Source organism: Oncorhynchus mykiss, chromosome 13, assembly GCF_013265735.2.
Source record: "Oncorhynchus mykiss isolate Arlee chromosome 13, USDA_OmykA_1.1, whole genome shotgun sequence".
Taxonomy (NCBI): Eukaryota; Metazoa; Chordata; class Actinopteri; order Salmoniformes; family Salmonidae; genus Oncorhynchus; species Oncorhynchus mykiss.
This window is the reverse complement of record NC_048577.1, coordinates 42,949,179-42,962,617: the sequence shown is the minus strand read 5'-3', so window position 1 is coordinate 42,962,617 and position 13,439 is coordinate 42,949,179. Positions and strand designations below refer to the sequence as shown.

General features: G+C 45.9%; 1 protein-coding gene across 1 annotated transcript; it reads right to left on the bottom strand.

Annotated features, from left to right (window-relative positions):
• Positions 1-9,311: 9,311 nt before the first annotated feature.
• nol12 (nucleolar protein 12) lies at positions 9,312-11,539 on the bottom strand. The gene is made up of 6 exons (XM_021558055.2): positions 11,348-11,539; positions 10,904-11,009; positions 10,696-10,744; positions 10,378-10,535; positions 10,201-10,286; positions 9,312-9,891 (listed from the first exon to the last, which is right to left on the bottom strand). Exons 1-6 carry the CDS (start codon positions 11,446-11,448, stop codon positions 9,678-9,680), a joined length of 714 nt encoding a protein of 237 aa, XP_021413730.2. The 5' UTR covers positions 11,449-11,539; the 3' UTR covers positions 9,312-9,677.
• Positions 11,540-13,439: the final 1,900 nt, after the last annotated feature.

Here is a 13,439-nt window from a genome sequence, read left to right as displayed (position 1 = left end):
AGTTTTTGGATTCACTTTTGCACAGTGATGACTGGCTCGGTGTATCATAGCCTCTCCTAGAGGGAGAGGAGGTAGGACGATCACGACTTTGACTTCTGACAGAGCTGTTCGTCTCAGATTTACGAAGCAGTGATTGGCCAGGGGGATCATATCCCTTTCTCGAAGGGGAGGAGCTTCGACTGTCTCGACTTTGACTATTCAGGTAGCTGTTGGATTCATTTTTGCGCAGAGGTGACTGGCTCGGGGCATCAAAGCCTTTCCTAGAGGGAGAGGAGCTTCCACTGTCACGACCTCGACCATTTCCATAGCCACTTGTCTCACTTTTGCATAGCAGGAATTGACAAGGAGTGTCAAAGCCATGTCTAGAAGGGGAAGAGCTACCACTTTCATAGGCATGAACATTTAAGTCATTCCTAGAAGCTGATTTCCGCAGAGATTGTCTTTCGGCATCATAACCCTCCCTAATGGGAGAGCCACACCGGCCGCCGTGTGGACTATGACCATTGAGAGAACTGTTTGTTTCAGATTTGCAAAGGAGGGACTGGCTGGTGGCATCGTAACTCCTCCTCGAAGGAGAAGAATTGCGACTTTCATGACCATGACCATTTATCAAGCTGTTCCCATCAGATTTGCGAAGCAAGGTTTGGCTGGAGGTGTCATTAGCCCTCCGCGAAGGAGATGAGCTTCTGCTGTCACGGCCATTTAAGGAGTTACTTGTTTCAGATTTGCGTACCCGAGATTGTCTGGGGCTTTCGTAACCCCTCCTTGAAGGGGCGGAGCTTTGAGTGTCACGTCCACGACTATTTAAGGAGCTGTCTGTCTCATTCTTGCGCAATGCACTTTTAAAATATGCAACAGAGTTGACCTGTGATATGGAACCAACTGAACTGGCCATCGATATTACGTTTTTATTCAAGCCTCTAATATCAACACCTCGTCCATAAGAGCTCTGGGGGGGACCTCTAGAAGTCTGGTCCCACCCCTGAGACCAGCCCTCAGAGTCTACGCCCCGCCTGTTGAGGGAGGTGGTACATTCACTTCGTTTGAATGGGGAGGTGTTTCGTAAGGGTGAAGAGGAGCGGGACAGAGAGGAGCTTTGTCTCGATGAATTGAACTTCCCAGACTCCTGATAGGAAGGGGAGTTTCTTCTACTGTATGAGCTGTTGAAACCCCTCCGGTTAGTGGAGGCCAGGGATTCTGCTATCTTAAAAGGGGTGGGGCTTGGGGAGCGAGGGCCCACCTGAGCCTCAACTTCGATGGTGAGATCAAATGCGTCAGGAGGTTCAGGGATTTCCAGGGGCAGGTCTGGATTTAGTATCTCTGGGTTTAACCTCTCCGAGGCCAGCCCCAGGTTAGGGTTCCTGAAGGGGATGGTAGCTTTGGGCTCAGGGCTTCGGTTGCTGTAAAGGGGATGTCCCCTCTCTGAATGGCGGTAAACGGGAGGGGGGCTCTTATCCCTGAGAGAACGGGCTCCTCCCGCCCTCCCCAGAGAGAAGTAGCCACTTTCACGATTAATTTCTTCTTTTAACCCTAAAAAAGAAAAACACTCCATCACATGGTATACTAAAAGCTGTAATTATTGTTACATTCCAAGGAGTTCTAAGGACGTCCACAACACAGTTCTACAAGATACTTCCACACTACTATCAATAAGTCCCACCTCAAACTGAACACAGGTACCTGACAACATCATCATGTAAATAACACCTATGGCTGTAATAGTATACATGTGGTTAAGTGCAGTCCTCACCTGAGTGTCTGCCAATCCTGCCCCTGCTGTTGTCCTCCTCCATCCATGCTTTGGGGTTGGTTCGGTGGGGTGGTGGGTCCAGGTGGGTCATGATGAGGTGGGTTGAGCGGTGCCAGAGAGGCAGGTAGTCGTCCTCTGCACTGATGGAGCCACTGAGATCAGCGTAGACACTCTGGTCCCGACAGCTGGAAGAGGAGATAGTGTGAAGAGGAGATGGTGAAATAATGGTGGAGAGAGGGAGAGAATGAGGGAGTGAGAAAGTATACAGTTGAAGTCGGAAGTTTACATGCACTTAGGTTGGAGTCATTAAAACTCATTTTTCAACCACTCCACAAATGTCTTGTTAACAAACTATAGTGTTGGCAAGTCGGTTAGGACATCTACTATGTGCATGACTGTCGCAACTTCCGCCGAAGTCGGTCCCTCTCCTTGTTCGGGCGGTGTTCAGTAGTCGACGTCACCGACCTTCTAGCCTTCACTGATAAAATGTTCCATTTTCCATTGGTTTTGTCTTGTCTTCCTTCACACCTGGTTCCAATCCCATCAATTACATGTTGTGTATTTAACCCTCTGTTTCCCCTTATGTCCTTGTCGGAGATTGTTTTGTTTGTATGTGATGTGCATTTTAGTGTTCGTGTGCGATGGGTTTTGTACCCACATTGTTATTTTGTACATTTTGGTTGTTTTGGAGTTTGGTCAGAATTTATTAAACAACTCCGTTAATACCAAGTTCGTTCTCTTGTGCCTGACTTCCCTGCCACCAACACGCACCCCTTACAGAATCTCCGACCACCTATGGAGTCAGCAGGAGAAGGTACCCCGGCCATGAAGGTGGAGGAGCACGTCCAGGAGCATGCGGTAATGCTTTACCATCTGGGCTCCGCCATGGATCGCGTTGTCCAGACAATGGACCGCTGGGAGAGACAGGGAGTTCTTCCAGTGCCTCCACCAGCACAACCAGCGCCCCTTTCCCGCATGAACCCAGTGGGATCCGTCTCTCCATGACACAGGAGTACGACGAGTGTGCTGCCTACTGCCAGGGTTTCCTCCTCCAACTAAACCTCTATCTGGCCACGGTCCACCCAGCACCCTCGGACCGTGAGAAGGTGTCCGCCCTCGTCTCATGCCTCACCGGGAAAGCCCTGGAGTGGGCCAACGCCATGTGGACAAGGGAGAGATGCGCCGTTGGACCATTTTGAGGAGTTGGCCGATCACCAGCCATTTCCAGGCAGTCTTCAACCACCCGCCCAAGGGGAGAGCGGCGGGTGAGCGCCTCTACCATCTGAGGCAGGAGACGAGGAGCGCCCAGGAGTTTGCCCTGGAGTTTAGGACCCTGGCTACTCGCAGACGTCCAGATCGGGGTATGGTGGTTCCATCCTCCCGCACCCCCTCTCCGATACCCATAGAGCTGGGAGGGGCGGTGCGCAGGGAGACCGGAGGGGGTTTCCGCTCGTGCACCATCTGTGGCCGCAGATGGTCGGTGCCGGGTTGGTTCCTCTGGGAATCGAGGCAGCAGGCAGGGTGCTCTGGCATCACCCCAGGTGAGCTGGCACCATTCTCACCCAGAGTCCTCTGTTGCACATATGTTTGTGTCTGTCTCTTTACCTGAGTTTTCCCCGCATTCACAGCATGAGGCGCTCATAGATTAAGGCGCGGCTGGGAATTTCATTGATAGAGCGTTAGCTCATAGTTTAGGGGTTCCCATTGTTCCCGTGGATGTGCCCTTCCCTGTTCACGCCTTAGATAGTCGACCATTATTGTCAGGGTTAACTAGGGAGGTCACCACTCCTTTGGGCATGGTTTAAATAAAGGAAAAATGTATGCTCACCACGCTGCGCTTTGGTCTACTTCCAACGATATCCGTGACAGAACCTCCCACCACCAAAGGACCAAGCAGCGTGGTGAAAGGGACTCCTGGACATGGGAGGAGATCCTGGACAGTAAGGGACCTCGGAGGCAGGCTGGGGAGTATCGCTGTCCAAGGGAGGAACTGGAGGCAGCTAAAGCAGAGCGGCGGTGATATGAGGAGGCAAGTCAGGGAAGCAGGCACGAGAGGCAGCCCCCCAAAATTTTTGGGGGGATGCACACGGGGAGATTGGCGGAGTCAGGTTATAGACCTGAGCCAACTCCCCATGCTTACCGTGGGGAGAGAGTGACTAGTCAGGCACCAGGTTACGCGGCTCTGCGCCGTGTGTCTCCAGTGCACTCTCATAGCCCGGTGCGCTCTCTGCAAGCTTCCCGCAGTTGCCGTGCTAGAGTTGGTATTCAGCCAGGAGGGATTGTGCAGGCACAGCGCTCCTGGTCTCCGCTGTGTCTCTTCGGTCAGGGTTAACCTGCGACAGCTCTGGAGGTGCCGGGCTAAAGTGGGCATTCAGCCTGGAGGAGTGGTGCCAAGGCAACGCACCAGATCTCCAGTGCTCCCCCACAGCCTGGTTCATCCTGTGCCTCCTCTAAAGACCAGGTCTCCTGTATGTCTCCCCAGCCTGGTGGGCCCTGTGGCAGCCCCACGCACCAGGCTGTCTATACGTCTCCTCCCATCAGTGAGGGTCCCCAGTCCGGAGTCTCTAGCGACGGTCTCCAGTCCGGAGCCTCCAGCGACGTTCTCCAGTCCGGAGCCTCCAGCGACGTTCTCCAGTTCGGAGCCTCCAGCGACAGTCCCCAGTCTGGGGCCCGCAACGAGGGTGCCCAGTCCGGGGCCCGCAACGAGGGTGCACAGTCTGGGGCCCGCAACGAGGGTGCCCGGTCCGGGGCCCACTACGAGGGTCCCCAGTCCGGGGTCGGCGACGGGGGTCCCCGCACCAGAGGCGCCACCAAAGTGGGGTGAGCCAGAGGTGGAGCGGGGTCTACGTCCCGCACCAGAGCCGCCACCGCGGATAGATGCCCACCCAGACCCTCCCCTATAGGTTCAGGTTTTGCGGCCAGAATCCGCACCTTGGGGGGGGGTTACTGTCACGCCCTGACCTTGAGAGCTTTTTATGTCTCTATTTTGGGTTTTGTCAGGGTGTGATTTGGGTGGGCATTCTGTGTTCTATTTTCTATGTTTTTGTATTTCTTTGTTTTGGCCGGGTATGGTTCTCAATCAGGGACAGCTGTCTATCGTTGTCTCTGATTGGAAACCATACTTAGGTAGCCCTTTTCCCTCCTTTCTGTGTGGGAAGTTGTCTTTGTTTGTGGCACTATAGCCCTTAAGCTTCACGGTTGTTTTGTATGGTTTATTGTTTTGTTGGCGTCATTTTAAATAAAGGAAAAATGTACACTCACCACGCTACGCTTTGGTCTACTACCAACGACATCCGTGACATGCGTTCTGTCTCCTAGAGATGAATGTACTTTGGTGCGAAAAGTGCAAATCAATCCCAGAACAACAGCAAAGGACCTTGTGAAGATGCTGGAGGAAATGGGTACAAAAGTATCTATATCCACTGTAAAACAAGTCCTATATCGACATAACCTGAAAGGCCACTCAGCAAGGAAGAAACCACTGCTTCAAAACCGCCATAAAAAAGCCAGACTACGGTTTGCAACTGCACATGGGGACAAAGATCGTACTTTTTGGAGAAATGTCCTCTGGTCTGATGAAACAAAAATAGAACTGTTTGGCCATAATGACCATCGTTATGTTTGGAGGAAAAAAGGGGAGGCTTGCAAGCCGAAGAACACCATCCCAACCATGAAGCACAGGGGTGGCAGCTTCATGTTATGGGAATGCTTTGCTACAGGAGGGACTGGTGCACTTCACAAAATAGATGGCATCATGAGGAAAGAAATATATGCGGATATATTGAAGCAACATCTCAAGACATCAGTCAGGAAGTTAAAGCTTGGTCGCAAATGGGCCTTCCAAATGAACAATGACCCCAAGCATACCTCCAAAGTTGTGGCAAAATGGCTTAAGGACAACAAAGTCAAGGTATTGGAGTGGCCAACACAAAGCCCTGACCTGAATCCTATAGATATTTCTGGGAAGAACTGAAAAAGCGTGTGCGAGCAAGGAGGCCAACAAACCTGAATCAGTTACACCAGCTCTGTCAGGAGGAATGGGCCAAAATTCACCCAACTTATTGTGTGAAGCTTGTGGAAGGCTACCCGAAACGTTTGACCCAAGTTAAACAATTTAAAGGCAATGCTATCAAATACTAATTGAGTGTATGTACACTTCTGACCCATTGGGAATGTGATGAAAGAAATTAAAAGTTTAAATAAATCATTCCCTCTACTATTATTCTGACATTCCAAATTTTTTAAATAAAGTGGTGATCCTAACTGACCTAAAACAAGGAAATCTTACTAGGATTAAATGTCAGGAATTGTGAAAAACTGAGTTTAAATGGATTTGGCTAAGGTGTATGTAAACTTCCGAATTCAACTGTATATATTGTCCCTCTAGAATCGCAATATGAGGCTCAATGACTACTTGGTTTACAAAGCATGCTCAATGAGTTTCTTGTTTGAAGTTCTTTGTACCTAGTTCGTAAATTACATTTCCCCCCTGCAAAATACCTAAATATAAAGCCCAATGAAATGCCAAGTCTCCAAAGATATCTCAACACAAGTGCATAGAGTAAACAAACATTATTTTGTACTAAACATTTCTCCTTAGTGGAGCTTCTATCTCAGACACACACTAGAGCCAATAGATTCTGAACAGAACCTGTCAGTGCTGTCGTCGTCGTCTCCGTCACAGATGTAGAGGTCACAGTCAGGGCTCAGGATGCACAAGGAGCTCTCCTCGTAACACAGCTGATCTCCGCTGACATCACAGAAGCTGCTCACCACTGACAGGCCATAAGAGTTCTCCTGATAGGTCATCAAGATCACACAGACCAATCACAATAACGACAAACAAAAAAAGAACATCAGCCAATGGGGCTACAGATGACTTAATGTATTGAAGTGTAATACCATGTTAACTAGCACTTTCTGCAATTGTCAATAATTCTGGTTAAACGAAATTCAATGTCCATTTTCACAAAAAACAAATAGCAGACACTGACAAATACTTTTTGTACTATGAGAGAAAAGCAAACACTGACAAGATAAGACAGTGAGCAGCCATAGAAACTAAACGTTTTGTTGGAACTAGCACAATTTATCTCACTTGGCCTACAAAGCCTCATTCATTTACAGATACATATTAACAATGAACACAGGTTTAACACAGTCATCGTTATCAAAAGCAACACCTCCAAGTCTCTCTTTATAGCTCCATGCCCAAATTGGGAAGTTCATGAATAGTGTCTCCCCTCTGTCTCACTCCTCTGTTCCTCAAGACGTTCCTCTCATACTCACACGTTCTGTCTGTCGCTCGATTAGAGTTACACCGTTGTAACTCTACCTAGATTGTAGTTCTCCTCATTATTATTTCATAGCAGTTTTTTTCTTGACATATACAACCCTCCTCTGGGTTGTCTTAAAATACATATTCTAATCTTCAGTTTGACTTGAATTAATGGCAATATAAACAACAACTTTATAATATCATAGTACTAGGTAGGTATACAAAAGGTATTGCAATGTAATAGAGAAATGAAAAACATTAAATTAAAATGTATATTTGCCTAATTTGTGGCAATCAAAGGCAAAACAAGGAGATTGCTATGCTACCAATAAACAGTTGTGTCCTCATAAATGAGTATGCCTTTGCAATGACATACTCTGTGTAGATGTGGGCCGACCGGTGCTTTCTGTAACCTGCCTTCATGTATAATGTTACCAGTGATTCCCAAATGGGCAGTAAATGATCTCCCATCATTAATTTGTAATGGGAGCATTCTCTTCACCGCCCTCCTCACATCTTTTCCTTCATACGTTCCTCCTTATTCACTACACACAACACAGGGTCATACCTCACCAACGTCTGTTACTGAGCACTTTGTAGTCCATCTTCAGCACGGAGTGTTACTGGTTAAACATAGTAGCTTCCCCTTCCGAAACGATAGTCTGCTAGCCAAAGTTTAAGTAGACTCAAAGTCAACATTACCACTCAGCCATCTCCCTTACTTCCTCTTGTGTATTGATCCGTGACTGTCTGACCTCAATGTCTATCTGACCATTTCCCTGACCCCATATCTTGCCTTCCACCTGTCTGTATAGGCCCAGATAATCCTATCACTCACCACTCTTCTAATCCCCTCTCCCTCTGTCTTGGCACTGGTATACGTCTCCACTGCCTGTGGTGCTGTTGGAGGTACAGTGGCTTGCCCTGGCTCCTTCTTCGCTTTGAGGCTCAGCTGTGGTGTTTCGCCTGTACCCGTGCCTGTACTCGTGCCCGAGTGCAAGTGTTTCTGGCGCAGGCAGTCGTGGCAGCGGGAGGAGTCGAAGATGTTGGGCTGGAACTTGGGACAGATAAGGTCATCGCCAGAGAGGGGCATGGCGAGTCCAGAGGTGGCAGGCGCTCACTCATCGCACACCTCGGAGAATACTGAGGAACAACACAGGCTGTAAAGGCAGATAAAACCAAACACAGTATTTAATGAGCCTAAAACACCACAAAGTAGAAAAAAGTGGTTGTGGTAAAACAGTAGTACCAGTAGTACTTCAGGGAAAATTGTGGATTTCAAAAAAATATACAGTAGTCCACAAGGAGAAAAAAACAGCTAAAATCCTTTCAACATTTATATGTACACAGTGTAAGATATTGATAGGATATTATTACAGCGTAGTTGTTATAGGACGATGTAGCAGAGCTGGAAGCAATGCTGTAGCATATTTAATCCACAAGGGTCATTATTTCATGGTTAGTGCGATAAAATGGAACAGTTAAGCTAAGTGAAAACTAATTACACACGAGGATATAGTGAAACACAATACAGAAAGGAAGATGATAGAACTCTTTCCAGCATATCATTAATATCATTACTAAACGTCACCGAGAGCACTTGGTAACATCCCAATTTAAAAACATTTCAGCAATGAAAATCGAAATTCAAGTCAAAGTATTGAAGAATTAATTGTTAGATTTCTTAATGTGTATTATTTTTCATTTAATTATTCTCTTTTAAATTTGAGAGGAAGAGGTTTTCAACGATACCTGACAGAAGAGTTCTCAGCCGTCAGTTAAACTGAGAATATGCCATTTAGAGAAAGGTAATATACTGTCCATCAGACCCCCGGCACAAGCCTCTTCCCCTGCTCACAATCCCCCTGAGGCTCTTACTCTTACATGGATCCGATTGGCTGTTCCAACAATGGATGAAACTGATGCACTTCTGACTGCCATGTTGGCTCTGCTTAACATTACAGAGAACCTATCAGTCTGCCAGACCTAGAACCAATATGGAGTCAATTGCATGACAGTTACTCTATTGAAGGTTGTATTAGATATCATGAGCTTTAGAAAGCAAAATGAACTGCTTGTGACAGATGGCACGCGTTAGCTCAGGTTAGTGTAAATAAATAAACACTGCTAAGGTATGAGATTAGCATACACTAAGATCCTTGACTATACCACATTTCTTGAAATCTAAACAAATGAGGGCATGGGGTACTATAATGTCTAGAAATACACACGTAAAGATCTCTTCTCTGATGCTCGGAAAAGGATGTTGACTGAGGAGTCAGGTTTCCAAGTGATTGGTATATATCCTTTTCTTTTAATCAAACTTTGAGCATATACACATTGGATGAATACAACATACCAAAGCAGTTAGCATATAAACAAACATGTAGAAAGGAGAGAGCCTAACACAGGAAACAGACAGGTCGTGTCCAATTGGTTAAACAAAGTGTTTGAAACGGCCACTCTGGATCGAGCAGACATTGGCTTTCAATGAGAATGAATATGTGCAGTTTGTGTATTTGTTTGCTCTGTAGACTTTCCCAACTGGTACCATAGAAACTCTAAATGTCCATCATGGCTGCTTAGGATCCTGATCAAACAAAGAGGCCAGACAGACCCTTACACTGCAAGTCTATTTTTTCATAACTCTCAGTCCTTGTGATGTACCCTCTTCCCAGTCAGTCTGCGTCTTTGCTTCTTGCTGGTCCTCCCAACTCTGTTCTTTTCAATTCTGCCCTTCTTGTCTGTGGCACATGGCTTCTTGTCTGTTGGCCGGCCTCGTCCTTTGCCTTCCTGTTTCCCCTTCCTGCTTCCCTTCCGCTGCGTCTGGTGAGCGTGGAGCGAGGCGTTCAGTGAGCAGATTCTGCAGAGAGGGAGGAGGGGGGATAATAACGTGTGAGAATAACTTGCCACCACACTGCTCATATATATAGGCATCATATTAGACTAAATTAGCTGTCAGAACTGAATACAGAATGACAATAGAACAGGAATTGGGGGCTCCTTACTATTCCTTAGAAGGGTGTATAACACAGTTGTTGAGGAATAATGAAATTTGCATAAATTATTACCCATTTTTTAAATCCTCCAGTGAATTTGACCATTATCAATAACACAAGGAATGATTACAAGTGATTTTCATTAAATGTGAGTGAGGATAAACACAACTTACTTTTTATTGAGGATCGGATTCCCAGATTTCTTTGGCATAGCACTCATTTTCTCCTGCTCCTCCACCTCCTTCTCCTCCTCAGTAACCTTCAAAAGAAAATGTACAGTTTGAATACCTTTCAGAAAAACAATTTCAAAACATAACATGGGATGTGGAAATCAGCAACAAATGCTTTACCTGATTGGTTTCTGGTGCAAAGAGGCTGGCCCCCGTGAGGTCAAGGTCACTGATGGTTGTTACGGTAACAGTATGGTTGGGGTGATCGTACTGTACAGACTCAGTTGTGCCCGTTATTACATCCTCCAATTCATCTTCTTCATCATCATCATCCTCATCTGTGGAGAGTTAACCATAACAATAAGAGTAAGTGAAATGGATTCACACTACATGTTCACTTCTGGGTAAACCTGAAAACACAGATAAGGGCAAGTGAAGGCAGCCAACAATATTCTGTCAAGCCTAGCGGACATATTTAATTATTTCGCTCAAACTCACCGAGAGCCTCGTTTCTTTCCTGCAGCAACTTCAAATACTCCTTGTGTCTCTGGAATTAAAGAGTAAATATGATTTGTGCACCCTTCTGACCACATTGTTAGTATTTCCTTCATCAAAAACTCCACTAAAGTGACAAGTTTTACACACCATGTCTATTTAATTAATACTTGGTTTTAATCTTGTGCTTTTTCTCTTAGCCGGTGTTTACCTCTTCTTTGACTCTCTTCTGCTCCTCCTTTATCTTGGTCTGGATTTCCACCACTGCTGCTTTCCTCCTCTCCACCTTTCTCTTGTGGAATCCTGTCAGATAATCCCTGCAGGAGATACGATAAGTCAAACGGATGAGTACATTCATGACAAGTCACTTGTGGTCAATTTATTGCATTCACCAATACTTAACTTCTGATAGGATTAATGAGAACTTGGCAAACCAATTAGAGGTGCACTAAACACATTTCTCAAACACAGAGAGGCAGGATGATGTGGCTTATGATTCTCTATCAACAATGATGGCATATCATACAAGCTGACCATGTAAATGAGACCTACCTAGCAATCTAGCTAGTTTAGCCAGAGATGCTCTATAGTTAGCTAACGTTAGCTTGCTATGCGTTGAGGGACTCCTGTGCTGTTTATAATGTGCCAAACTCACTGTCGCTCGTTATCGTTGAACATGACCACACATTTCTCTCTTTTCTTAAATTTCTCATGCTTCCCCTTTTCCTTTTTGTTCCAGTTCTTCATGTTTTTCATTTTGATAACACGTGAGCTTGTTTTTCAGCAGGCGATTTGCTTCAAAAGTCCCTGCCTTGTGTGCATCATACAATGTGGTCCGACTGGGACAACCTCCCAAGCACTTTGGTTCTTTGAAATTGTGGCCATTCTCTCCAATGTCCAGTTCTAGAAGAGTAATTTTAAAAAGTACATTGAAATTAAATGTTATTTAGAATTCTGATGCAAGTAAAATAACATTGCCATGCCTACATTAAACATTGATAAGTGTACGACTTTAATATTGCCAACATATTTATGAACAATTTGTTGAAAATGCACTAAGCAATTGGCCGTTATCAAAAATGTAGCACTGTTGAAACCAAAGCCTACGAGGATGGAATAATGTTTGGTGGACACTGCCTACCCCAGAGCAGTGTGACCAACCCAAATTTGCTGTGCGAGTTTCAAATAGAGACCACATTCCACTCTGAACATGACACCGGGTAGTCAAATACTGGGAGCCACAGTCTGCTAGGACATTCCTACGGATTAATAAAGAGAGCGAGTCTGGAGACACAATAGTTATTTCTACTGTGGGGAGTGGCTGTAAGACACCACTATTCAGCCCAAGTCAAAGAAAAGATTTCAGCAAAGGGAGATGGAGACAGAAAAGGAGGGACATACAGTGGGGCAAAAAAGTATTTAGTCAGCCACCAATTGTGCAAGTTCTCCCACTTAAAAATATGAGAGAGGCCTGTAATTTTCATCATAGGTACACTTCAATGACAGACAAAATGAGAGAAAAAAATCCAGAAAATCACATTGTAGGATTTTTAATGAATTTCTTATGGTGGAAAATAAGTATTTGGTCACCTACAAACAATTAAGATTTCTGGCTCTCACAGACCTGTAACTTCTTCTTTAAGAGGCTCCTCTGTCCTCCACTCGTTACCTGTATTAATGGCACCTGTTTGAACTTGTTATCAGTATAAAAGACACCTGTCCACAACCTCAAACAGTCACACTCCAAACTCCACTATGGCCAAGACCAAAGAGCTGTCAAAGTACACCAGTAACAAAATTGTAGACCTGCACCAGGCTGGGAAGACTGAATCTGCAATAGGTAAGCAGCTTGGTTTGAAGAAATCAACTGTGGGAGCAATTATTAGGAAATGGAAGACATACAAGACCACTGATAATCTCCCTCGATCTGGGGCTCCACGCAAGATCTCACCCCGTGGGTCAAAATGATCACAAGAACGGTGAGCAAAAATCCCAGAACCACACGGGGGGACCTAGTGAATGAGCTGCAGAGAGCTGGGACCAAAGTAACAAAGCCTACCATCAGTAACACACTGCGCCGCCAGGGACTCAAATCCTGCAGTGCCAGACGTGTCCCCCTGCTTAAGCCAGTACATGTTCAGGCCCATCTGAAATTTGCTAGAGAGCATTTGGATGATCCAGAAGAAGATTGGGAGAATGTCATATGGTCAGATGAAAGCAAATTATAACTTTTTGGTAAAAACTCAACTCGAGGACAAAGAATGCCGAGTTGCATCCAAAGAACACCATACCTACTGTGAAGCATGGGGGTGGAAACATCATGCTTTGGGGCTGTTTTTCTGCAAAGGGACCAGGACGACTGATCCGTGTAAAGGAAAGAATGAATTGGGCCATGTATCGTGAGATTTTGAGTGAAAACCTCCTTCCATCAGCAAGGGCATTGAATATGAAACGTGGCTGGGTCTTTCAGCATGAAAATTATCCCAAACACACCGCCCGGGCAACGAAAGAGTGGCTTCGTAAGAAGCATTTCAAGGTCCTGGAGTGGCCTAGCCAGTCTCCAGATCTCAACCCCATAGAAAATCTTTGGAGGGAGTTGAAAGTCTGTGTTGCCCAGCAACAGCCCCCAAACATCACTGCTCTAGAGGAGATCTGTATGGAGGAATGGGCCAAAATACCAGCAACAGTGTGTGAAAACCTTCTGAAGAATTACAGAAAACGTTTGACCTCTGTCATTGCCAACAAAG